Source organism: Falco cherrug, chromosome 5 (genome assembly GCF_023634085.1).
Source record: "Falco cherrug isolate bFalChe1 chromosome 5, bFalChe1.pri, whole genome shotgun sequence".
NCBI lineage: Eukaryota > Metazoa > Chordata > Aves > Falconiformes > Falconidae > Falco > Falco cherrug.
In genome coordinates, this window is record NC_073701.1 from 29,363,217 (window position 1) to 29,390,333 (window position 27,117).

At 45.4% G+C, this 27,117-nt stretch overlaps 1 protein-coding gene and 1 long non-coding RNA gene across 6 annotated transcripts in view; both read right to left on the reverse strand.

Annotated features, from left to right (window-relative positions):
• Positions 1-4,850: 4,850 nt before the first annotated feature.
• LOC114014721 (uncharacterized) lies at positions 4,851-9,227 on the reverse strand. Its single transcript, XR_003558341.2, has 4 exons — positions 8,228-9,227; positions 6,104-6,289; positions 5,101-5,180; positions 4,851-4,947 (listed from the first exon to the last, which is right to left on the reverse strand). It is a non-coding gene; the product is annotated as an uncharacterized LOC114014721 (long non-coding RNA).
• A 6,468-nt stretch (positions 9,228-15,695) lies between these two features.
• Positions 15,696-27,117, reverse strand: part of HIPK2 (homeodomain interacting protein kinase 2) — a 144,991-nt gene continuing 133,569 nt past the window's right edge. For all 5 annotated transcript variants that reach the window (XM_055712935.1, XM_055712933.1, XM_055712936.1 and 2 more), the window contains one exon: positions 15,696-27,044. In XM_055712935.1, coding sequence (XP_055568910.1) covers positions 26,577-27,044 — 468 coding nt within the window. In that variant the 3' untranslated portion in view covers positions 15,696-26,576. The remainder of the gene's footprint in view (positions 27,045-27,117) is intronic.

The following is a 27,117-nucleotide window of genomic DNA, read 5'->3' on the forward strand; positions in this document are numbered from 1 at the left end:
GGGCTGGAGCTGTGTGGCCAAAAGCCACCTCTAAAACTGTCCTCTGTAGATGCTCATTCCAAATACTGAGGTTGAGTCCCAAGGGTAAATGCAGGGTAAAAAGTAAAAAAACAAAACCCAAAACAAACAAACAAAAAAACCCCACCAAGTTAAGACAAAGAAGGATTTGGGACATCTCTCCTGATAAGCTTTTTTCTTAGGCAGAGGAAAGCCACAGGACAGAATAATCCTATCCCATGGAAAAAGTTAAAAAGACATGAGCTGCACCTACTGCTGACATTTGGTCAGAAGAGCTACTGGAGCAAGCAGCTGCAGTTTGAGCCAGAACTCTTTCCTTCTGCGGTTCTTTTTGGTGATATTTTATGCAACATTAAATTAAGGTCAGATAAAGGACACGTTAGTAATGTCCTTGCCAGTGAAAACCGCAAGTTAACTATGAAATTCTATTTATTTACTTACTGTTTTATAGAAAGAGTTTCCCTTTGAAAGTCCATTTGAGGAACCTGTGAGACTGAGAACAATATTTGGACACAGCTTTGGATAATTAATGGAAGTTCTCTGTGCTCTGTCTGAAACCAGTTGTGGTTCACTTTTAGCACATTAGTTGAATGTATACGCTGGGAATATTTTACTTTGGTTTATGTTATTGCAGTTTGAAAAACTTACACTAATAGACCAATTTCATGCAATTATCTGAATGCAAAACATTGTTCAGTTGAATTCCCATAGCCTAATCCTACTAGTTCCCTTGGCTGTCTCACTTTCAATTATGAACCAAGGTATGCACATCAGATGAAATGTTGCTGTTGTAAAAATAGATCCTTTCTTTAAAAGCTATTTTCAGTGGTCTTCTGCCATACAGGCTGTTTTTATTGTCTGCAACCAAAGGCACTTTAAGGAAATGTGATTTTAACATTGCAGGCCTGCAATACATATACTTGAGCTAGAGCGGTTTGTTGTGTTATTGTGGTAATAACCCAGTTATGTTTGCACCATAATTGTACCTCTAAACGTCTGTTGAGCTGCACACATGGGGCAAAGCGTGGTGTTATGAATACATGGGGGAAGGGGCAGAAAAGAGGAAGGCCATACGGAAAATTACATCCTTTTCTCCTTCCATGTATAACACAGCTAACAATTTTGGAAGGCAGGCAATAGATGATAACACTACATTAATGCCAACTTGGTCTTCAAGTCTGAGTATTTAGGAATCATAAAACTGGCTAAGGCGTCATACATGTCCAGTTTTGTATTTGCTTTTCCCTTTTTGAAGCCTATACAGTTCGCATCTTCAAGTTTTACTCCACAATCTAGGAAAAAAGAATTGAGCTTTTTTCCTTTTTAAGTAAAGTCCAAGTTTATTAAATCACACAATGTAGGACTTAAAAATACTGAAGAGGTTGAGACTCGTAAAAGTCATTGGCAATGTGCTAAGTTCTCCAAATCAAGTTAATGAATTAACCTAACCAACTGACCTGCCTTTCTGGAAGGAAGTACATTTTGTACGTCTTGAAAAATGTGGGCAAACTTCACACTGTGTAGTACACTTCCTTGAACCCTCAGGAGGCTTGGCTGCTGCTCTAATACAATCCCCTCTCTCTCTGTTCCTCTGAAATACCTATCCTGCATTTCCTCATTTGTGCTTAATGTACTGCATCCCTGATTGCTTATAGACCTCTCCTTTTTGGTAGAAGGAAACCATTCTTACATCTGCTTTGGAAAGAACTTGCATTCCCTGACTTAGCCTGGACAGATTTAATAGATCCTTTTTAACTGACATTACATGCGTACATTTCTTTGAACCTCAGTCTCTAAGCTCCATTCCTTCATTGTAAATGGAAAGAAATAATATGCAATTCATGATAAGATAGGACAGACATCAGCCTCTGGCCTTGGCTGGCTCTCTCCTTTGTCTACAAAGGAAGGCTTCGATAACTAGATCCTTTCTTGGAGATGGATAATGTTAGATGAAATGAATCCCAACCTTGACATCACATTTTGAGTACCCATGAATGAAAATAATAAAATTAAATTCCTTTCTCATGTTCACTGCCTTGTATCTTCCATCTTTTTTGCCCTAAAGGAAGAGCTGCCTCTCCATGCAGTGAAATTTCTGTTCCTTATAAAAGCTACACATTTATCTGACATCATTATTCAGGTCTAAAAAATGACCTTCATCAAAGAAAAGGAACTGGAGACATGATAATTCGCATATTAAAGGGTGAAAAATAAGCAGAAAAAGAGGGGGGAAACCCATAAGATTTTAAACAGGAGAGCAATAAAGAACAAACTTGTTTTCAGCTTGGCATTACACCTTTTACATACTAATAATATAGTCACACACATAGATACCCCCCTTACTAATTACTTTTAGGGAACACTTCAGACATTAAGGCAGGATTCTCCCATCTTATTTTGGCTGGCATGCTTTATAGTAGCCCCTTCTGACTGAACCTGCAAACGTGGCCAGTCTGGCACTTTACTTACATGGTATTTTATTTGTGAATATTGGTGCTAGCCCAGAAGAAAGTCTAGGGGAACACAAACTCCATTTTGTGCTATATGCCAGCTGTCTCCATCACAGACACCAAAGAGTAAAAACATGTATCAGTTCCCTAAGAATCCTTTCGTTTTTGTCTGCTTTGTTAGGCCTGCCTCAGTCGCTTGCTCCTTGCAGAGGGTCAGACAGACACATGCAGTATCTCTACTCACTTGTACAGGAATCACTCACAAAGCCAGTTTCCTGTCATTAAGCTACTCTGAAAAGTAACTGAGAGCGGTGCAGGCCTCGGCAATTATTTAACACCATGAACAAACAGAAATAAATGGACTGGCTGCCTTGATGCTGCAGTACTCCTTTCTCACACGACTGTGGAAATTCTGCTGCCCCGAATCTCTGGTTTCTAGTGAATGTATGGTAATGCACCAGCCTCTTGCCTGGGGGTGCCTTTCACAGGCACGGTACGGCATATGATGCTACGTGCTGTGCTGGCACAAAAGTTTACATTGGATCTGGCAAGGTTATTAATTATGACTGATTTAACCTTCCTATGTCTTTTATATTTTTGCCATACCCATTTATATAAATATATATATATACATACACAGGTATGCATATATATGCATGCACACATACATTTCTAAAAATACAAGCATTTATGCTCTATTTTTGGAGCAGAAATCAATACTAGCTGTTCACTGCCAAGTGGCTCCCCAGAATGCATGGCCACGAAATTCTGCATTAACGAACAGTGGCACAGGAGACGCAGAGGAGAAAAATGAAAAATCTTCAAATGAAAGCATATTTCCATTTCACACTTCTAAAGCACTATGTAAACAGAAAATTAGAAGAGATCAAAATCCACATTCTTAGTGCTCTTAAAGTTGTGTATCACATATTGTATTTCATTATACATTTTTTAAAAGGCTCCACCTACTCTCTGGGACAAGAAATCTTTTAATAGCATGAAGTTAGTCAATCCTTCTTTCATTAATATTCATATATATGCCCCAGTTCTTAGATTTAAAACCACTAATGACGATTCAGTGCTGCTGCAGCCAAACACTGTGCAGGACTGGGACCCTTTTGTGCTGGCAGCCCCCATAGAGCACTGAACTGCATGATGGGCAAACAGCATTCATTAAACAGCAGCCACCTCACCTGTCTTCTGCTCCCTTAGCCTGTCTGCTAATTCCTTGAATAGCTTCAGCACACCCTCAGTTGAGAAGTGATGTGTTCCCACTGCAGTGATGAGAGTGATAGGCAGGGACTTGTAACGTGCCTGTCCTCTATGTTGCAAAAGACATTTTAATATACTTTGCCAAGTTATTCAATCTTTTCATCTTTTGCATTATAAAATGTTCCCCATTTTATGAAAGGGAGACAATAGTGCTTCTTTTCTTCTCAAGGATTTCTTACATCCATACAGCTTCTGGTTTCCATTTAGCTCTAACTCGATGTCTTTATGCAGCACCACGCTGTGATGTGTAAACTTGGCCTGAAACAGAGTCCGAAGGCAGAAGAGACCATTATGATCATCTAGTCTGGCTTGCTCTAGGATTTTTCTCAGGCATTCCTGCATGAGGCTCCACGGTTTCAGTTGCCAAGGAAACAATTATCAATCTTTTCCAACCCTCACCAGCCCTATCCCTCCTTTCTGTTTTGTCATTTCTTGCTACAATAAAAAAATCTTGTCAAATGTCCTAGTCCCTAGCTCTAGCATCCTCACCTCCACCCCAAAGAAAGAATGGGAAAGGGTGGTGAGGATTCTTGGCTGGGAGTTCAGCCTAAAGCTTTACCTCTCATCCTTGGATTCTGTGCTGAAGGTAGATGTCCCTTTGAAAATGATCCTTTCAGCTTATCAAACGCTGTATTGTTTGGCTAACACAAGACATTTTTTAAAAAATTAGCCAGCAGTGTACTGCTTGATATATTTTTGGTATCTTTCACCACAGCCTTAGCTCCGCTATAGCTTCATGCAGAAATGCTTTGGAAAGAACACACAAAACCACACTTTACTGTAACATGCAGCTGAAGAGCAAAAGAAACAATGAAGAAAAGACGGGAAGATGCAAAGATAAGGGAAACTGTGCAGGAGGAAGACAGAAGGCAAAACCCCCTGCATCAACTAAATTAGATGTAGTCAGAGTCAAAGATACAACTTTTGGAATCTCAGGATGTTAAACTCAGGTATCTTCAGGCAAGTTACAGGAGATCTATTCTCATGGTTCCCTAAGGTCTAACAAGTCCCACTTGTATAATTCATACCTTCTGCCACGTGCACTGATTTTATGCCCTTAAATGCAACTCTGATCAGGGTGAACTATTGGAAGGACAGAAGGGTGTCTCACCAGTGTAATTTGAAAGGTAGTTCCCTCAAATTCAGCGGAATTATATCAGTGTGATCAGTTCCTTGGTGTGCACGAGAGGAAGGATGAACACACCAACTGCAGGGAGGAAAAGAAGAGCCAAGTACTCACAAAAAGCTTATGGGGAGGAGAGCTGCCACTTGGCATGTTTTGATAATTCACTACTTAGAGTAATTGTCCCACTTTTATAAGTAACCAAACAATAGTTCACATAAAGAAAAGCAGACTTACCTTGAAAACTTCAGGAATATCAGATGATCAAAGAAAAGTCAAGGATGCACAGAAACCGAAACATTCCTCAGGGCAAGCTCCTAGGGAGAGAGAAACAAGGTAGACTTCATTAATAAGACAATTCCTGCTCCTTGTCAGGGAGTGATGCTTCAGTACTTCCTCTTCTGGACGCTCATTTTTACGGTTTGCTGAGAGTTTTTTGCTCTGTGTGTCTGTGAGACATAACAGGATGGTTCTGAGGATGGCCAAACCATGCATGTATACACAATGTTATGTTGTGCATACACCACTGTGGAAACACTCAGCACATGTCCAGTAGATCTGGCACCAGAGTCACTGTGCCTCTGCTGGGACCTCCATGGGCCCACACCTCAGGACAGTCCTGTGGCCATTGCTCACTATAAGCCTGGGAAATGTGGATCTTATGACCATTTGTGTCCATTTGTTTAAGATGCTGCATCTAAATTTGGACCAGCAGGATGCATGGTTACTGATATCCCTGATACCTTTTCTGCAGAAATCGCTTCCTGATGGTTTAGGGTGGTTGTAACAGAAGTAGTAAGATAAATCTATGTGTGAAAACCGATGGAGAAAGCAAGTTATTTTTATGAATGTCAACAATATCTCAGTTTTCCTGTTGGCTGTTTTCCTGCCAGGCTGTACAGAAGAACGTTAGAGGGAAGCAAATAGGAAGAAAACAGTGACAATGTACCAATACAGTTTCTAATATCACAGAGCAGTTGAAGTAGTATACCAGGAATATCTAACCACATACCTTCAGGCAGGTGAGTGTTAATTTCTCTGGAGTCCAGGGAGAATAAGCAAGACACTGAACTGCTGAAAACCACAGCTAGACAAAGAGGAATGGCTGAACAGCAGTGTTGGGATGAGTCAGGAAAAGCCACCCTTTAAGAGAGAGTTGATGTTGGCACTTAACCTTGAACGGGTGTGTTTGTGCTCAATGGAAACTGTTGAAACAACCATGTTTTCTGGTAAGACTTACATACAAATGCTCTTTCTTTCCTTCATCTCATTTTTCTTTTTCTGATTTCCTTTGGTTGAAGAAACATCTTTTCTTTCAACAAAGATATTCTTGAGCCCCCTGGATCAGCTGCTGGCCTGAAGTGTGTTGGGTCAGTGAGGTGCAGAGCAGGGGCTGCTGGCTTCTCCATTCACGTGATGTCCTTCCCTGGGGAAGACCATGTGGAGGGAAAAAAAAAATCCTTGGTTGTCATTGACATGAGATGACTTAGTGTACCAGCTGCCTCACAAGCCTGTGCTTCCTCCCCTCGGCAGCAGTACACAAGTGAACTCATTATTCCCAGATAAGAAAAGCATAACACACTCCATTAAAAAAAAAAAAAAATCAAAACAAGCACACAAAAAAAACTCAAACAAAAAAAGAAAAGGGGGGGGGGGGGGGGAAACCCCAACAAACAGGTAAACCTGAGAACGGTACTGTCACCTGACCCTACTGTTTCTCCCCCGGGTGTGCTGCATAGCTCCTAGGCGACCGCTCCCGGCTGCTGCCTGACCCTGCCAGACTGATGGCAGGGATGAGGGTATTAGTTTGCAAAAACAGAGCGATCCCACTCTGCGCAGAAATAGCACAATCTTCCCTTACGGCAGACCCAAGCGTATTAATCAAGCAAATGGCACCAGGAGGCAGAACCTCAAGGTTATCTCTTCCGCTGTCCGCATGGGCTGTAAACTACTCAGCTCCTGCTCACACTTTAGGACAACTTGGCAGTGGGGCACGGCAATGGTGTGCTCTCCACAGCTCTGGCCGGAGATGTGCTGGGGAGGGAAAGGCTCTCCACTGCCTAGGAAGCTTGAGGGGGAGTCAGGGACAGCCCTGATCAATTGGAGGTCTTGTGTCCTGGAGAGCCTCTACCGCTTGCATCTGGGTCCAGGACAGACCCTTTATGCCTCGAGGATCAAAACCGGCTCATTTCACCAAATCACCTCTAAGATCTTGAATGTTTCAGACTCATCAATGCCATCCACTGAGCTAAAACTTCCCCATCTACTCCTACTAGCAGCTTCCACCTTTCCAAGACTAGGTAGCCCTTTGCTGTCAGAGCATGCCCGATCACTCTGCATGACTGTCTTTTGTCCTGCTAGTCATTGCCAGCCCCTGCTGTTATCAATAGTGATTCCATGTTCATTTAGGTTATAGATTAAATTATTACATGAACAGATTAAGCAGCTTCCAGCATCACCCTAATCTCCATGAGCCTCTCATGGACCCCTCACTGGCTCTTTGAGGTCTGTCAGTTGGCCTCCTCTCGGTGCTGTTCACACAAGCTGTATTGATATTCCAGTGTTCATTTTTAGACGCAAAATGCAGCGCACTACTGACTCATATGCCCAACACAATTTCAAGTACATTATCACTATGCAATTACCTTTGTCAGCCAAATATATAGTCTTATCAAAGCACAAAAATCAGGTTTGTTTGACAAGTTTGCTTATAGTTACCATAAAACTGTCAGTGGCATTAAGTGTATTCTTTCCTTTAGTTCTTTCTTGATTGAATCCCATAAAAGCTTTCCTTTATTTTCCCTGCAAGTGAGCTAAGCTTAGCCAGCCTGCAACTACCGGGCTCATTATTTGGGGCAAAATTAATACTAGCCTTTTGCTCTGCTCTGTGCCTTTATTGTGTCCTGACCCCACCTTTCTCTGACTTTCTCTGCCCTGACCTCCCTCACAGAGTAGCATGTCCTCTTTTGCTCCTCAAGAGGCTTAGGCGAAGGGATTGAGGCTTCTTCCTCTGCCTTGCAGAGCACTGCAGAGCTACTGCATGTACGAAAGTCTGGGTTCTGGGAGGGCAGAGGGCAAGAGAGAGGGCTGTGGGGATCTGCGTGTGCACAGTACCACCTCAGGACCTCTGTAATATGTTAGTCTGTCCCACAGAGACAGCCCCTGGTCACAAGAGAGACCAGACTGCCTGAGAAATGCTGGACAAGTGAGGAGGGCAGAGCTGGAGAGTTCTCCTGCCCCTGCTTACACTTGTCCTAACCTTTGTCCAAAAGGTTTAATAGTACTGTCACGATTGATGATACCATAATAACATCCTTTTGGCTGCTATCAGCAGCAAGGTTCAAATGATATCATTTCTCCTTACCTGCAGGTCTACACCAAAGTCTGCTGGCGTCTTTTCATTAGCATCAATTAGCATCAGATCAGTTTATAATTTCCCTGAAGGTATAAAAGATGCGTCACACTCATTCTCTTCCTTTTTGGGTTGCTCATCATGATCAGAGGGTCTCCTCTGCAGGAGAGCAGTAGCAGTTGCATTTGCTTCTCAGAGGAGTCACAGGGCTTTTTTCCACTCACCAGGCCCCTTTCATGCAGAGTGCAGTTTTGGAGCCAGTGGTGAGGCTCCTTCCCACCAAGCCAGATCCTGTGATTGTAGGATTCCCCAGAGAATTAAAATGGATTTTCCCCACAAGTCCTTAAAGAAATCAGTGTTTACTCACCAGGAAACAGATTCAAGATCATACGGTTGTCCTGCCATAGGTATGGGTATCCTATCCTATAAGCCTGCATAAAGAGCATATGCCAGGCCACGGAGAGCACAGGAGAAACACACAGTGCATGGTACAGAGGGTAGATGCAGTAGCATCAGTTTCATTATTGTATTCGGCAATGTACTTCAAGTGCCTTTGCTGAGGAGGCCTATTAATAAATGGAGACGGAGGCTGTAATAAACTAAAGAACAACTGCTTCACAGTTCAGAGAGTAAATACAGTGCCCTGGGCAAGCGAGCAAGCAAGCAAGCAAGATGACTCAGAGAGCTCAGACCAGATCAGTTAGGACCATTGATAACTCTACTTATTGCAAAGAGGAAAATCAGGATGATGGGAGAAAATAAAGAAAAGAAGGAAGAAGAAAACTAAGAGAGAAAGCGGCCACAGAAAGTTGAGCTTTATGGTAAGTGTGTGCATTGCCGTGTGACCCCATCTGCCTACAGTTATAGGGCAAGGAGGCACGTACCCTATTATAAAACTCTTTAAAAATCCAGATCCTTTCTCTATAACTTCTGCTGTAGTAAAGTAAGGTCATAAATGACAAATCTGGTTCAGGAAAAATTTCTCAAACTTTTCATTAAACATAAGGAGTAATAAAACACTATGAAAGGAACCCAAGCATTGTTCCTGTTGTAAACTGCAGGCAGTTTACTTCTCAGAGATTGCTTATCAGTTATTCTTTTTCTGCAAAGCAGATCATAGGCTCCTTGAGCATCTGCATATAGCTCAAAACCTTGGAGTATTTCTTGGTGAAAGCCCTGTCTCCTTTGAAAGCCCTGAAAGCGGTAATGAGGAAAGAGAAAACAGACATCCTTCTCCATTCAGTTTTCTTCTCATAGGGCTGAAATAGCTGATGGTGGTATTGGGTAGATGAACACACACACACACACCGCCCCACACACCCAGTCTGAACAGTCCCTCACCTTCCTGAGAAGTAATGTTCTTCATCTTATTACTGTAGCCAGCAGCCTTTGGAGTGCAATGGAATTAAGAAGCCAGAGAACTCCCATTTTTCTTCAAAGGAAGGGCAACTGAGGTGAATGAATGAGACCCTGTGACCTCCCGCCATCCAGTTTTTGCATTCAAGTAGTTCCATCAAATCTCGCAATCAATGGTTCTGGCACTGGATGTGTTGGAGCTGTTCACATTTAATACCCAACCAAGGTATTATAAAATCCTCCGTGCAAGCACAGCGCTGTTCCCTGTGATCAAAGGCCAGCCCTGAGATCAAAGGTGTGTGTTTGAGGATCTTTGACTCCTAGAGAAAAGCACCAGTGACATCCTTACTTGAGTGGTGAATGAATAGTCCACCTACTTTCACTTTGCCGCTAGTACCAACTATTTTCTTAACTGAAAGCTTTGAGTACTTTTTTGTAATTGTCTTTACGTTCTCTGAATTCTTCTGCTACCTCAGTTTTAAAGCACCTCAATTAGTGTCTCTCACCAGGTTTCTGGCTGGGATGGAGTGTCCCACCCCAGCTCCTTGCATACCCCCAGCTCACTTGCTGGTGGGGTGGGGTGAGAAGCAGACTTTTCTGCTGCCTTGACTCTGTGTAAGCCCTGCTCAGCGAAACGAAAACATCCCTTGGGTGGGACAGCTGGGACAACTGACCCCAACTGACCAAAAGGATATTCCATACCATGTAACATCATATTCAGCAACCAAAACTGGGGGAAGGGAAAGATTCCAAAGCTGCTGTTGCTCAGGGACGGGCTGAGCATCGGTCTGCTGGTGGGAGGTGGCGAGCGATTGCCCTTGCTCCACTTGTGAGTTTCCTTCTTTACTTACTGTATCTTTACCTACTGTGAGCTGTCGGAATCTCAGCTCGGCCTTCTCTCACACCCATGTATTGGACTATTCCTACCGTGCTCGGCACCTAAAACCGTCACCCAGCCCCAGCCCGCTTTATGCCCTGTGGAAGCAGAGCGCGCAGCGCGGCGTGCTGGCACCGGTAACCCTTCGGTGCCACCGAGCCGCAGCTGCACAGCGGGAGTAACAGGATTTTCAAGTCACTTCTTGGTACTGGCAGGGTGTACCTACACTCACTTGGGGGAGCCGCGCCGCGCCGAGCAGAGCCGAGCGGCGCCGAGCAGAGCCGAGCCGCGCCGCGCCGCGCCGAGCCGAGCCGAGCCGAGCCGAGCCGAGCCGAGCCGAGCCGAGCCGAGCCGAGCCGAGCCGAGCCGAGCCGCGCCGCGGCGGGCGGGCGGAGGGGCGGGCGCCGGGTGCCCTCTGCCGGCCGCCGGGGCCCTGCGCCTCGCAAGGACTCGGTGCCTGTAGGGATACTCGGCGCAGGGCCGGGGGCGGTGGGGTCGCGGATCCGCGCTTAGAGCTGGCAGGAAAACATTTTCTTCCTGCACTGCAATGGGCTGTCTTGTGCACACCCCCAGTGGAGACCACTGCTCCAGAGGCTGGGCGGAAAAATCTGAGAGAGGACCCGAGTTCTTCAAGGGGTTGAGCGCCCCCTCCCCGACCTTCCGTACTTTGGTCAGAGCAGTGCAAACTCGCTGCTTCTGAAAATACCCTCGTTTCTCCTTCGTGTCTATTCTTTTCTATCCTCTTTGACCCACCGCCTGGTTTACGCTCAGTTCTCTCTCATTTCCTCTTGTAGCTGGTATCAGAACGTTCCATCACCTTTGCCCACCTTTCCCAGTAACACCAGACCCTCTCCCACCTTGTGCTGCCCCCCGCCCCTACTCCACACAGCCTTTCCTACCTCCTCCGTTCCATCTCTCGGTGCTGCGCGCCCCTATTTCCATATTTTAGCAGGCAGCATAAAGGGCAGGGAGTGGAGAGAATGAAATTGGGGCAAGTGACAGCTTGGGGGGATTGCACGGGTGGGGGGAAAGGATTCACGGCCGCTTTGCTTCTTCCCTGCCTGTGTTTTAACACCAGTGGGGCACAGACATGTGAAAGGTTAAAAGAAATGTGCTGGGAAAGAGGTGCTTATCACAAGGCTGAATGGTGAGCCATTACCACCAGTGTCTCTGGGCCTTGCCTCCATGCAAATACAGTCAGTTCTGGTATTATTTTAAAGCCTTAACCACCACCCCCCCACCCCCCCCCCCAGCCTAATGGGATTGCTTTTCCTGTCACCCACCGCTACACACCCTTGCCTACCCCTCGGCCTTCACCCCTGCTAAGTTATGCACGCACATGCCAGCGTCAAAACAATATGGAGTGAAAATTAAGGAGGTGAGAGGAAAGGTGAGGAAATGGGATGGCGCAAGTCAAGGGTCATTAAAAAAGAGGAGGACGTATTCCGAGCCCAGGGATAAAGAGGGAGACATGGCTAGCAAAGGAGCAGTGATGCAGGAGAAAGCAGAGCTTTTAAGTCTTGGGGACTCCACATAATATTTTTAAGAACAGGGTAGACAAATAATCTGGCACATGTGGCATGTGGATGAAGTATGGTTGAACCTTCATCAATGTGTCCTGTGGTCTCCTTCCAGACCTGCCTTTATTATTCCTGTCCCTCCTATTCCATAAACTCCCGAGGCAGCCTCTTGCTGTCTGAAGGAGAGAAGCAGACTAAGGATATTTCTTCCACAACTAAACACCCCCAGTGAACCAAAGTGAGCTTTTCTTGAGCAGCCTAGCAGCACTGTGATGGGGCTGTGACCCAAACGCTGGTCTGTGGGGGGAACAATTCAGTAGCAGCATCGCTCCTTGTGTGTGCATGAATTCCTTTCTGGGGTTTTCAGACTGCAGGCTATCCCTGAGCGTCTGGAGGAGACAGGAATTTTTCTCTCAGGGTCCAGTCACTGTATTGTGACCTACAGTAAGTCCTTCTTTTTAACCAGCATTTTTTTTTTTCCACCGTGACATTACTAGAAGTTTTAATTTATTTTTTTATGAGCTTGGAAGAAAGAAAGGGGAATAAAGTGACTTTTTCATATTTAATGAGTCCACACACTAGAGGCGGTGTGCTGTCCAAGTATGAATGGGAAATTTTCCAGATGCCTCCTGGACTTGTGGCCTCCTGCACCCCAAAACCACATGTCTGGATGTGTCCAGAAAGGCCTGTGTACAAATGCAGCATCGAGTTTAGTGTACTTAAGCTACCCAGGGTGCCTTTTCACTGGACCTTGTTACAGGGTTAACACAGGGGTGACAAGTCCCCATGGGGATGGAGTGCTGTTCCCTGGCTCGTGCTAGGTCCCTGGGGCTGGTGCAGCGGTGGCAACACTGCCTGGAGAAGCCTGCTCCTGGCCCAGCCAGCTGCCTTGACAAATGGGTTTTAGCGTGGCTCAGGATCTGCGCATTGAGCTCCTCCTGCGGCTGCTTCCCTTTGAGCAAAAGCCCCAAATAGCAGAGACTTTGACATACAGTGCAGTGCGGGGGCCTTTAAATAACAGCCTTTATTGCTCATTATTTGCACAGGCACCTCACAGGAGAAAACATAAAGGGAAAACGTGTTGCAGGAAATGCTGATGCAGGCATGTTTGCCCTGGCCTGAGCAGCATAGTAAGACACAAGAATTTACAAGATGCAGGTCCACAGCTCCAGCACGGGTTTGCTGTGGACATATGACACGTGCACAGGTGACTAAAGGGCAACAGTCTGCATTTCACAGAGCAGGACCATTCCCTTCCCTCTCCCAGTCTCCGCTTTCCAGTTTCATTGGAAGCAAATAGCAGCTAGGAGGGCAGAGCAGCATTACAAGTCAGACAAGCTCTCCTCGTACGTACAAATACAAATTTAGGTGCCAAACTTTGGATGCCAAAGAACTAAAACATAACTGCAGCACTGGAAAGTACAAGCAGCACATGCCAGGTACAGCAGCACCACTACGTGCATGCCATGTCCACATGTATCCCCACCCTCACAATTTTAATTAAGAGCCATACCCACCTTGAATAAACCTGTCTGGCCAAGGTGAACACTCTCAAAGCAGCAGCAGAGATTCCTTCTGGCCCAGAAAAAGTTGGACTGGCCCAAGTTAGGTGGTGATAATTTGCACCAGCTGCTCATGCTCTCCAGGTGCTGATTTTACTGCAGCTCCAGTGGGTTTGTGCTACGGGGAGAGGCACACCTGCCCCCAGCTCCGCAGCGGGCTGGGCTCTCCCAGCCCTGCCAGGCGGTTTAAGCCTTGCGCTTATTGCACTTTGATCTTTTGAGTGAGCTCAGAGCAACTGGGGATGAATTCCTTGTGACCAGCTGTGCCAGTGGAAGATGCATGGACAGTCCTGGCCTCCTACTAGTCAGTAAGAGCTCCCTTGAGTTTCAGTAAAATGCCTACCAAGTTAGATTTAACTGGATTCAGGTGTTATTACAAGTGGATATGCAGATAAATGACCAGTCTGAGGTGAAACCCAGAAAATGGCTGCACTTGCAGAGCATTCCTTGGTGTTGGGCGTTCCCGAGTCCGGGCTTGGGCCACTAACGTGTCAAATTCTCTAAGACCATTCTCATCCTTTTATATGGTGGCTGAAAACCCTCACTGTTCCCTCTCGCAAGGCATTGCAGGCTCCATTAGAAGCAGCCCTGCTTAAATTAAGAAACTATTTTCCCCTCCTGGGAAAAAATGGTCTGAAAAGAGAAGAAAAAAAAAAAAAAAGTACATTTTCCAACTGTAATGTATTTTTAATCTGTTTTGGTCTCGGACAACAGAATGACAGATATTTTTTACAGTTTTATAAATAAGTTTTACAAAACAAGGAAACAAATAAAGAAGACACCATAATGTGACACAAACATGGAGAAACTCTGCACTGGTTAAATCTAGCCCCTCTGGATTTACAGCTGTTTCTGAAATTAGATCACACACTAATGTCTCGTCCTTACACCACGACCCAGTAAACTCCCCATTTCCAGTAAAGCACCTAAGCATGCAATTACCTGTTAGCATATATTTAAAAAGCTTGAAGTTTAATAGGACACATGATTTTAAATCAAACACAGACTTAATGACTTGCTGAACAGGCACAGGCACTACAGCTTTAATTACTTTTGCTGATTTGGGGTCTCGGCCAGTTTAAGGCAGCTAGGAGAAAGGTCCCAATGACCTCTTGTTTCCAAAAATTTCCTATCTACCTAGAAATTCATAGCCACAGTTTCCACAATGCTTGCTGCCTGTTCCAGGGATTCCTGAGACAGAAGGCTGGAAAACGAAGTCCATGAAAATGGACCTTTGCTTCACTGCCAGACCTCACCAATGAGCTTTGGGCTCTACCCGAAGGTTTATATTCCGATGCGAGCCATGACCTGCGGTGCCGTGCAGTGCCATCAGGCAGTTACCACACATTTGCAGAAGCCATTGTCAGAGACGTAATGCAAAGTGTGGCCTTGTGCTGCAGGCAGCCCGGTACAACCCATTGAACATCCCTCTGACCACCCCCAGGAACGGAGAAGCTGAACTAACGAGATGAATCCTGCAGGCCAGGAGAGCCGGGGGCTTGCATGTGAGTCACTACGTTTGGAACGATGAGCAGCAAAACCAGGCAGGTCTCACTCTCTCTCCATAAAGAGGAGTCGTTGAGGAGCCATTTGCCTCCTCCAGGGTGACACCATGGTATCAGAGGAGACCCTTTGCAGACATGCCTTCAGCTTGCTCCTGAGCAAACCTCATGGTGAAAATCAGGCACAGCCCAAAGGGCAGGTACAGCTATTGGCAACAGGTGGTGAATTAAGCATCTTGATGTCTATATAAGCCTTTCAAAGGTCACCTGGGACTTGGCAAAGCAAGGAGAGGGAACAACTGAAATGAAGGCTCAGGCATAAAAAACCGAAAACCCAGACTGATATTTGCAGCCAATCCCCATACTTCAATTTGCACAGTGGGACGCAGCAGGGAGCTCTCGATGGAGCTGAACATAGCAGCTCGGAGCAGCTTTCTGTGCTTAAGTGAAGCCCAGATCTGAACGCAGATGCTCTTCTGCCCTGGGAAAAAAAATCCATCTCACAAATCTAAACATGTCACCTCAAAGGGGAAAGTATTTATTATTAATGATACTATTACTGCTGTTTTTCCAATAGACTGAGGAGATTAAATAATAGTAACTGAAAACTAACCACATGTTCAGACCAAACTTTAACTAGAGAGAAGACATATGGACACAAACTTTGCAGTGACTTAAAACAGTTTAATGTAATTCCAAGACAAAGTGTGATTACATTTCTACACATATACAATATGCATATGTGAGTTGACAAATTCTGATTAATAACTCGTTTCACCTCAGAGACCGAAAAAATGATCAAAAAGAAACCGTGAATAACAAGCTATAACATAGTTCACCACAACGGGACCTCCTTTCTCACCCTACAGTTAGTAATATTACAATTAAAATAACTATATTCTTCTATAATGTATTTTCTGTTAAAATCATCTCATAAATTTACAATGCTATTATTAGTTTCCAAGACTAATATAAATTCACTCCATTTTTCTACAACGAAAATGATTATTAATTAGAAGCACACAACGTCATGATGAAAAACACAAGCATTTTTTTTTAGTAGCAAGAACTTGATTGGTTAAGAATTAGTTTTCTTGTAAAACATTCTAAAGCCAAGTAAAATATCCATTCTTATAACATACCTATAATATGAGACTAAGGAATAGGTTACATATAGGTCTACAACACATCAGTTTGTTTTTGTTTTTTTCTTTTGAAAGAAGAAAGACATATTACCAAAAGAAAAAAGAAAAAAAAAAAAAAAGGAAGGAAAAAACTGCAAAAAAGAAAACAGAAAGGGACAATTCACATAGGAAAAAAGCAGTACACAAGAAAATACTGTTGCACACAATAATTTTCACAAAGATTAACATGGATTAACACTCTTATTACAGAAACCGTACAGTGAAGGAACACAACGGCTCAGGGCTTTCGTGGGGTTACTGGGCTGAGATGATACTGTAGAGAAAGAACCACTCGAGATCCAGAGCTGGGGCACGGGAATCTTTTCCCTTGCGATTGTGACAGTGTTTCACAGCTTTTCTCCCCCACCTCTCTTCCTCTTAATAATTTTGGTGCAGTGTATATTAACTTCCACTTTCCATCCAGAGTACGCTGGGCCTGTGGGCAGTTGAAAGGCATAAAACATTCCCTCCATTTCCCCTCTTCTGTTAAAAGGATTTTACGGCTCATAAAAAAATGTTTCACCCGTTGGTTCGTTTTTAACTACCCGAAGTCTAGACTCTTCACCTTCTGAGATGCCCCTCTTTCTTCTTTCTCACTCCCTCCCTCTCTCCCTCTCTCTCTCTCACTCACTCCTTTAATAAAGCTATTAATGACACTTCCTCTCCTTTCAGAAATTTGATTTGGTATGAAAGATCCAGGCTACATTCTGGTTCTGCCCAAGTAGAATCTGGTACCCAAAATGCCTTGATTGCTCTGTTGGTGAAACATGGGATGAGGAGATCCTTTTTTACACCTGAAATGGTTGTGCCCTGGAATATCCGTGGAAGTTTTGTACAGAGAAGAATACAGAGCAAAACAATATAAAATAAAATTAAAAAAACACATACAGGATAAAAGGAGCGGGGGGTGGGGGCGGCGTAAGAAAAGCCAGAAGTGTTGTACATAACCATGTGGGGTGGAAGCATTGCAGAAACGCTTTATTTCCCTGCTGAGGGCAGAGGTGCTATATGTAACCACCCAGATCCTGCGGGATGTGCACTGCCAGTGTTGGAACCCCCTTCTTGCCTAACAAGCTGCAAGCCAAAGTATTCAACAAGACTCTGCGGCTCCTTCATTCCAGTGTGCTGGCATTTGTGGGGCTGGTGCCCCCCCGCCCCGAGAACAGAAGCCCAGGCAGGCGCCGGGGGCTGCCAAGCCCGTTGGTTGGGTGGTGGTGCACGGTGAGAAAGGGTGGACGTTTTCCAGCTGGCCTGAGTGCTGCTGACAGCTTTGGCTTGCCATATGATATGTTATCACTTTGATAATGTGGGTGACAAGGTGGACACGGCAGCCCTGGAATGGTGCTGAGGGAGGAGGAGGAGGAGGCGGGTTGCACTCCCCCGGCCTCAGCGCCGCTGATTGTACTGGGAGCAGCACATGCACCCGACTGCAAAGCATTGCCGATCGCTCCTTTGCGCTACCTCTGCTCTAAGCTGACTGATACAGCCCCGTCGGGCATGATGGAAACACGTTAAGGAGCCCTCCCAAGAGTACCTGAGCTCCACGACTGAAGCTCCGTTCTTCAGACGTACAAATACATACTTTTAAATGCCAATTCCTGTACTAGACGTACACATACATATTTTTAAATGCCAATTCCTGTACTTTCATGACCTCCAAGTACCATTTTGCCCAGCAGACATTTATACCATGTTCACTGGTTACCCAAGTGAAAGAACACAACAGATGAAACTAGACAGCTCCACGAGACCGGGGAGGGGGGAATGTGATATATCAAAATGCAAACTACAGGATAACAGCAGCAGGGAAACAGCATTGACGAGAACTGGCATGGGCTGAGAAAACAGAGTTGACAAGGAGATGGTCAGTGAACTTTGTATTTCCTTTACTGGTTCAGAACATTTCTGTGGTGGTAAGCATCATTTGTAAGAAAGGGGTGAACAGATGAAAGCCAAATTACAGCATTGCCTCTGAGTGGCTGTTACACACACATACACACGACACCCCACCCCATCCCCCCCAAATAAAAACAGGCATTCACTAACTCAGGAATTGATCGTTTGGCTAATGATTTATCAACAGTACAGTACAATCCTTCCTTTGAATATCCTTCATTCTCCTGATGCGGGTATCTTCATCCAGATGAGGATCCTACATAGAACAGTGAATTTAGTATCGCGCTCCCTGCTTCAACCCAAGGAGCCTGATAAAGCACGTTATTAAAACAAGCGAACAAACAAATAGCTTATCTGTTGGACTAAATCTTCAAAGTGGGTGGAGTGTTTTTTCGACCAGACTTTGGAATACAGTGGATTACTTGATCTCTGGACTGACTTTCCAACACTATGTTATATCTCAAAACAGAATATACATATTGAAGACACACTTGTACTTTTCAATTTTTAACGGGCAAAATTAAAAAGAGGCAGCTGTATTGAGTTTTTGAAGGTGTCACTTATAAACACAAAATTTCCCTTAAAAAGTACCAGTTTAAATGTAAACTATAAAACACTGTAATAACTATAAAATGTAGCCAGAAAACTGTTTAAGTAGCCACAGTCTATTATTCAGTTCATATTGGTTTAAAATGTGACTCATTAAATATCTTCTAGAAGGCCAAAGCATTTTACAGTAGCTATAAACATATATACTTACATGTGCATTTTAACATCACAATTGATTAAAATACATAAAAGAGTAATCTATTCCTTGGTTTAATTTTTTTTCCTTTTTAAAGATTCACTGTCTTCAGAATTCACTCAAGCAACAATGACCAGGGTGGGCATTTATCGCTATTCTGCCCCTACGGACTTCAGAGTCTTTGAATCAAAGTTCAAGCTGGCTACATGTTTTCAAAAAGGCTAAAACCAGGATGAATGCCCACATTTGAGGTAATTATTGCCATTAGGTCACAGTTTGCGTAATATAAGTGTATCTAAATCCTTCTTTTAAAAAAACGAAGGTATCCAGCAGTACTGGGGGATACCCTTTGAAGCAATCAGAATCCAGAATTCTGATCAGTGGGTTTGCTTCCAAAGGAGCTGGTGGTCCCGGAGCATCGGGCACCCATGGGACAGCAGCTGACCAGCCTAGAGCTCAGGCAAGCAAGCCTGCAAAAAACTTTTTTGTTGTTATTGTTTTGATTTTTTAAAGAAAAAGGAAACAAAAGAAAAATTGGAGGTGCCATAAAATAGATAGGTAACATTTCTGATCAGAATTCCAGACCGAAGCTTTTCTGTCTTATTCCTTTCCAAACAGTTTGCTGAAAAAGAAAAAAATAAAATCAAAACACATCAGCATTAAATATTAATTCTATGCCAGCACTGCAAAAACTCCTTGGCTACGTGAAAGTGGGATAAGCTTTGCTTTTGCTCTGAGCATTGTTGCCCCATTGCTTTCTGTTTCAAAGAGGAAACCTTGTTTGAAAGAAAGAAAAATGGGAAAGGAAAGGAAGGGAAGGGAAGGGAAGGGAAGGGAAGGGAAGGGAAGGGAAGGGAAGGGAAGGGAAGGGAAGGGAAGGGAAGGGAAGGGAAGGGAAGGGAAGGGAAGGGAAGGGGAAAAAGAGAAAAAGAGAAGAGAAAAAGAGAAGAGAAAAAGAGGGGAAAAGGAGAAAAAGAAAAGAAAAAAGAAGAAAAAGAGAGAAAAAATAATCCCTGGCTGTCAGAAGTACACACAAGTATTTACAAGGTTTGTGTGAATCTGCACACAGTTCCCCTCACAGCAAAAGAGTTAAGAACAGAGATGTCACAATATTTATCAGTGCAGTAAAAAATATCATTTTTGGAAAAAAATATACCTTTAGTATTGCCTTTCTTAGATTAACTATGATAAGCAAAAAGATTAAACAAAAAATTATCTTCAAACACACATGAATAGTCTGTTATAGCAGCACTGCTAAAACTGGAAGGACAAAGCTAACCCGTAAATGAGAAACAGGAGTTTCAAACCATAAATGCCGAACACAACGCCTCCTAGTACGCTTCCTAAGACTTCTGAAGAACCAAGCCAATCTACCGTTCGAATTTCACGCTTGACACACACAAATGCTCTAAACCGTGTCCTCCCACTGAAAGCGCTTGACACGTGCAGAGCTCAGCCTGGCTTACCTCCGGTCCGGTTCCCACACCTCCACCTGCATCAGCAGCTCTTCACAGGTCACACTGCCTCTGGGCTCCCCGTTTGCCACGGGGGAAAGAAGACCCCTCCAGAGCAGAGCCCTCGGCTAGCAGTGCTCTTCCGCACGCTGCCCAAGCTCACTGGAAGGGGCTGCTCCTGCGGGGGGTCTCGCTGTGTGCCTGCGGTGGGCGGTGAGTGCAGGGGCATCCTGGCATCGCTCGCAGGTAGTGGCGTTCCCGGGTGGTGGGAAGGATGGGCCACAGGGATAGGGACCAGCCTGGAGAGCCCAGGACCTCCTGTCCGACACAGTACTCCAGCAAGCAGCCCGCACACGGCCATTTACAACGGGACCGCCACCACGGTTTCAAGCACCACTGTAAAATGGTGCACCTCGCTCAGCGTCTGCAGCCCAGGGTGAAATCCTCACCGTCCTCAGAGGCAGCCTGGTTGGAGTACGGCCGTGGGATAACCCCAGCAGCGCAGACCCATCTTCTCCTCTCTGAGCACGGAGGGAGCAAAATGACTGGTAGGCACGGAAGTGGGCCACAAGCAGTCAGCTAGGGACTCCGTGTACTTTGGACACAGGCCTCCTCACAGGAGCGCCAGCAGGACTTGGGACTGCCCAGGACTGCAGATCAACTGCTTTGAAGCTCCCACGGCAAATGGGACCACAGCAGGGGCAGCTCTGTCAGCAGGAAGGCAGAAATCTTTCCTGTCCCACCTTTTTACCTTCTGTGGTGCCTACCCTCAACAAAGATTACATCTGCAGACCTTGCACACAGGTATCCAGGATCTGGCCCACACGTAGCACTGAAGATCTCTGATGGGCTGACTGCCAAGCCATGGAAGAACACACACCTAAGTCCAACACCTGCCCAGCTGAGCCTGGCCTGACCATGGCAGCACGGTTTGGGGTCCGACTCACAGCACAAAACCAGCATCCTAATCCTAAATCCAGGAAAGGAGACGCTACAGAAACATGCAGAGCACCCAGAAGCTCATCCCCACCACGCAGCTCACCATTTCCACACTGCATTGTCGCCACTGAAACACTTTCATCAATGTGAACAATAATGAGAGAAGAAAAAAGTTTTCGACAACCCCTACGCTTTAGGATAGCAGCAATATTTAGTGTGAATTTCTCTGCTCGTCAGGCTAGCTACTCCAAATGCTGACAAAAACTTGAGAGAGAAAAAGAAAAAGAAGAGAAAGATGGAGTTCCACAGTGTATCCCCATTGCCTGGCGGTCATGACTTGTGGGTTCATTTCATTTCTGGAGTGGGTGGGGGTCTCTTTCTCTCTCTTAGAAAAAAAAAAAAAAGGATCTTTGGTTAAAGAAAAAAACCCAGGTTGATCGCTCTTCGAGTTTGCAAATGGAATTGCCTTCAAACCAAATTACAAGACATAATCCCTTGAAAGTATAAAAAAGTAAAAATGTCATAGACAGAAGGGTCCCTTTCTTGGAATGTTTAATGTATTATGAGAAAATGACAAGAAAGAGAAAAAGAGAGAGAGAGAGCTGCCAAGGCCCAATTTCTTGGGTGCAAATAAGTACAATTCAACTGAGGAAGATGCAATTGCATTTGCTCTCTCAAACAAATGGATCTGGTCCAGTCTGCAGTGAGAAGTGCTTCCATTCAGGTTTTCTGTTCTGCTCGTGTTAGTGGCCCTCTCCCCTCTCTCCTGCATCTTGGTTTCACGGAAGGAATCTGAGCATCCACCTCTGAGGGGAGGCAACGTCCATGCTTCCTTCTGCTTCCCCCACGAGAAGAATGCAAGGCAAGGTGATGGGAAAAGAGACCGCTTTTTCACTGTGCCAGCCATAAGCCACCCACAAAACTTCCAGTATCTAAACATTTGACTCCCCTCTCAAGTTTCTGTGCCGTTTACCCCACGCACACAAAGAACACCAACCCAACCCAACCATGCCGATCCTATTTCCTCTCCAAAGGACTTTGCAAGCAAAACAAGCCGGCTGTTATGATGTATGCAGCACCGACAGCATGCAAAGATTTTGCTTCCTCTGCTGAAACGACCATGTTTCCCTGTGACTTAACAGTACCACACCTGTTTCCACACCCTGCCTTTATACAGGTACGAGGGAGCTGTTGCTCAGCTCCCCCAAATTCACCAGAAAACACAGCTCTCACACAGTGTTGCACCATCAAAGCAATTCGATGGCTGTGCCAAGCATCTCTTGCAATCGCAGCGTCCCATTGCCACCATCATCTGATCACCTATAGCTGGCACATCAGCAGCTGCAGGATGGACATGAAAGGTGGCTCCTCGGCCACGCACTGTGCCCCTTCTTGCTGCCAGCTTCACTGCCAAACGCCCCTCAAAATTAGATTCAAGCCCGTGTGGGAGAGCAGGTCAGATGGGTACACAGGGAAAATGCAATTAATACAAGTAAAACATTGCTGTGATTGAGATTCCAACCTTCCACGCTTCGCTGGTCCTAGGCCAGAGGAGCACATAAACAAGTAATTAAGCTGAAGGGTTTAAGTCTGTTCTTTAGGAAAGCAGTGAAGTGCATGATTAAGTCTCTGCTGAAGTCCTATCGGTTTTTTTATGGAGTTTAAATTCAGTCACTGCTTCCCCCCATTTTAACAGAGGAGGCGATGCAAATAAAAACATAAATATCTAATCTCTAGCAACCAGAATAGCTTAATAAAATTCCACAACAAATAATTATAAAGGAACGGAAAATCTACATTAGAGACAAAAAATAATAATAATAAAAAAAGGTGAACCAAGCATCCTGGTCCTGCGGACACCTGATTGAACTTCAGTGAGAGTGAAAGAGCAGGTTAGGAACCCTGCCCTGTCTGCGGCCGTGCTTTGCCCAGCTAACGCCATCTGTGCACGCCAGTGTCCTTTATCCAGTGATGGGACTGAGAGCCACGCTCAAGCCTCCGTCACGGCTCCTCCGATAGCTCTGTTTCTGGAGAGCCATCTATCTGCTTTCTCCTTTAGGAAATCCAAACCCTTAACATGTTGCATGGCCGTGGGTTCATCAAAGGGGCCCAACGACTGTGGCCTGGAGCACAAATAGGTCTTGGTCTCATATAAACGTCCAATCAAACAAAGTAATAATGAGCTGGATCCTAGGGCACCAAGGTCCTTACCTGCCTGTGATCCAGCTCTCCTGACAGATCATTACGGTAGCTGCTGTTTGGTTTTGGCCTCTAAATGAGTGTTTCTGGAATTATTCTGAAATGCAGACGTGACCTGGAGGATAACTGCTGTCCCTCAAGGCTGTAACTGCTCTCACAGAGCGGCCCCACTCCCCCTAAGTTAGTGGCAGAGTTTTCATCCTTGGGACACTCTTGTTTCCCCTTCCTGCTGTAGTTTTCACAATCACAGCAACCCTTCTGATGCCACTGATGAAAAGAAATAAAATTAACGACAACAACAACAATACTAAAAGAGAAAAAACAACCAACAAAGATTAAGGAATGCGTGTGCAATTAAAACCCAGAGTAAAATATTATAATAATAAAATAATAATCATAACCATAACAACCATACATTAAAATAACATTATCTTTCCTTTTCATGACACAAGCAGCATGACACTCTCGCTCCTGCACTGGTGGGAGAGGAGAGGAATGCAACAGCGAGCGCAGGGCTTCGTTTTCCTGCCTCAGAGGAAAGGGGACGTGTCGTCTTTCCGAAGGAAGCGGGGTGGGGGTAAGGTGCATGGGCTGCTGGAGATCGCATCCTCACCTACAGTATACTGAGCTGGAACCAAGGACGGGCAGGAGAAGAAAACTGTGCAAAGGTAGCCCAGGAACCAGAGCTGGCAACCAGGGAGGTTATTTGGTGCTCTGCCAGAAGACAACAGCCTTGTTGAACAGCCTATGCATATCGGGATCCCTTCTTCCAGGCCAGCCAAGCACTTACTGCAGGACCATATATTTGTGCTTGTCTTTCTGTCAGCTTTTCCCTCCCGAGAGAGCCTCCTTCCTCGCTGCCACCCAGGGAACCCATCCCTCGCCACCCTGCTGATGAACCTGCTATTTTCCAGCATCTTGTGAAATACCTGAATACTTCATGCTTTAGTTACAGGGAAATGTAGAGTGGAACTGAGCAGCCACGTAGACTTCAGTTTTCATGGAAACACGGAAATGTTCTATCAAACTCTCTTCTCTCCTTCCTCCCCAGGCCATCCACAGGCATGGGTACTCTAGAGACACTTCCAAATATTGATGCACCAGTGCAACTGCCAGTGCAACTCCCCTCTGAACCAAACCTAACTGTAGGAAAGGCTCTCTTTAGAATCTGTCAGAAAACAAGACGACCACGTAGTGTTCCTTGGTGCGGAGGACGCACAGGACCACCGTGCTCCCCGGTTCCAACCTTTCGTGGCATAGGTGAGAAGGGAGGCGGGGAAGCACACGCTGTCGCAGCTACATTACAGCGGGTAAGGCCTGATGTATTGCAATACTTTTTTTTCACATAAGAAACCCGAGTTTGATTCGGGAAACTGGATTTTCTCCTGCTTGCTTTGGGACTCCAGCCCTTTCCCGACCTCCTCCCATCGACAGACGTAGTGAGAGATGTTGGCAACAGCTAGTGTTTCCCCCTTTCACAGGCTAAAGTTTTGTTCCCATTTCACAGACACAACCGGGACAACCTGACAATGTGGGTGGATGCTGTCCTCCCACTCCACCGAGAACGTCGGCAAACAGCAGAACGAGGATGCGGTTTCCCGGGAGGAAACCTGTTATTTCAACAGGATAGAAACAGACCAGTCCACAAACGAATCCCCAGACCCTCTGGGAGTCACCTGGGTCTCCCAACCAACCTGATCACTTCCAGCCTATCCAGTGCTTGACAAAACACCCAGCTACATGCACTTCTAACCCCGACGAGCCTCCCCAACACCTCGCCAAGAGAGCGAAGATTGACGATGTGGGAAAAAAACCCCACCACTGCTAGCAGAAGAAAATCGGCAATAACAACTCAAAAAAAAAAAAAAAAAAAAAAAAAGAAAAGAAAGGAAAAAAAAAGAAAAAGAGCTGAGAGTAAATTCCGACTAGCCTCAGTCAGTTTCTAGGAGTACCAGTGGAAGTAAACCCTTAAACCGCATCTGTAGTTCGGTAAGGCACTACGAGGGAATGATGTAAAACTAAGACTGTGACAGTTGTAATGGCTGTGCCGAGGAACACACCACAGAGAGAAGGCAGCATCTGCACACGCACGCACGCACGCACACGCACACACACATACCTGCACAATCACATTTGTTACATGCCTATGTTATATCACTTTTCTTTGTGCAATCACATTGAGGAATAGTCTATTGGTATCGTTGAAGTTCAACACAAAAGAGTAAAAAGGGCATATGACCTGTATAGTGCTACATTCTACCTGGGGGTGGGGGTGGGGGCAGCTAAAATGTCTCCTCCTATACTAAAACGGCTAGGGATTGAAAAGGAAAATTTCCAAACAAACCAAAATGAAACGCAACTGAAATCCAACATACATTATTAGAGATCTCGTTTAGGAACAGCATTTCTCAGGGATTTATCCAGTGTGTTCAAGGAAAGGGAGAAACATCTCCATTGCTTCTGCTCTCAGCCAGTGCCGCAAAGCCTGTGTTGCCCAGGTGTGTTTAAGTGTCATGGTGCTAGGTCTCAATTTAAAGCACTGGGACATTTTCTCTGCCCTCAGCCTCCCTTACCCACTTCCCATTTCCAGACACAACCCACCCCCCCACCCACCCCCCAACCTTATGGATGCTTTGGGATACAAAGACCACTGCAAAGACGGGGTACAGACCCTTTGAAATGCTGGATAAATCCCTAATCCATATACCTATTGGATTAAAAACCTAATGGATTTCATTTTAGGTGTTCTGGACAACAAATTTCTAAATGTAGCTCACTATTGGATGAAAATAACCTTTAAAAGTCTGTTGGTGAAGTTCTTCACAAGACAGGACCCACTGGAGGGCCCTTCTGCTTCTCTCTCTCTCTAGTTTGGTGCAGAATGGTTGGTTTTTGTGGTTTATTTTTTTCTGTTCTTTTTTTTCCATTTTCTTTTTTTTTTTTAAATAAAAAGTGTAGAATTGGTTCTCCCCCTTCTTTCCTCTTTTTCGTTTCTTCCTTAAAGTCTCCTTCGTTCAAGTTTCACGCGAGCCTCCCATTGCATTGTTAGTTTGTCATGTTCTTCAGTACAAAAGCAGCCACCTCACTCCCCCGGCACGGGTGCGTCTCTCACTCCTTATTCCAGTGTTTAGATGTAAGGGTACTGGTTGACCTTGGTGGGGCTCAGTGGGTATCCAGTGTAGACTGTGGAGGCTGGAGAAGCACTGATATAGGTCTGATGGGCAAACTGAGCCTGGTACTGACTCGGGTGGATGGTGGGTGAGGGCAGAACCCGTGGGCCCATGCTGACAGGGACCTGGTGGACGATGCTGGCGGGGTAGGTGGTGTGCTGCACGGCATGCCGTGCAGACCCTTGGGAGGCCACCAGGTGCGCGACGGTGCCCGTGGAGCCCAGGGCGGCGGGGGCGGTGTATGTGTAGAGGTGGGGTTGGGTGGGCAGGTGAGCAGCGGCAGCCGCGGCCAAGTGAGGATGAACTGTACCATGGCTGGGACTATTGTGCGGGAAAGAGTACGGGGCCTGAGCTATTGTTGGAGTGATGTAGGCTTGCTGTCTCCGGTGACTCCCTGTGCGATCAGTCGTGATGTGCTGCTGGGCCTGGATAAAGACAGCAACAGTGATAAGTGGTTACAAGACAAGAGACGGCTCTTTACCTCCTCAGTGGTTTCTG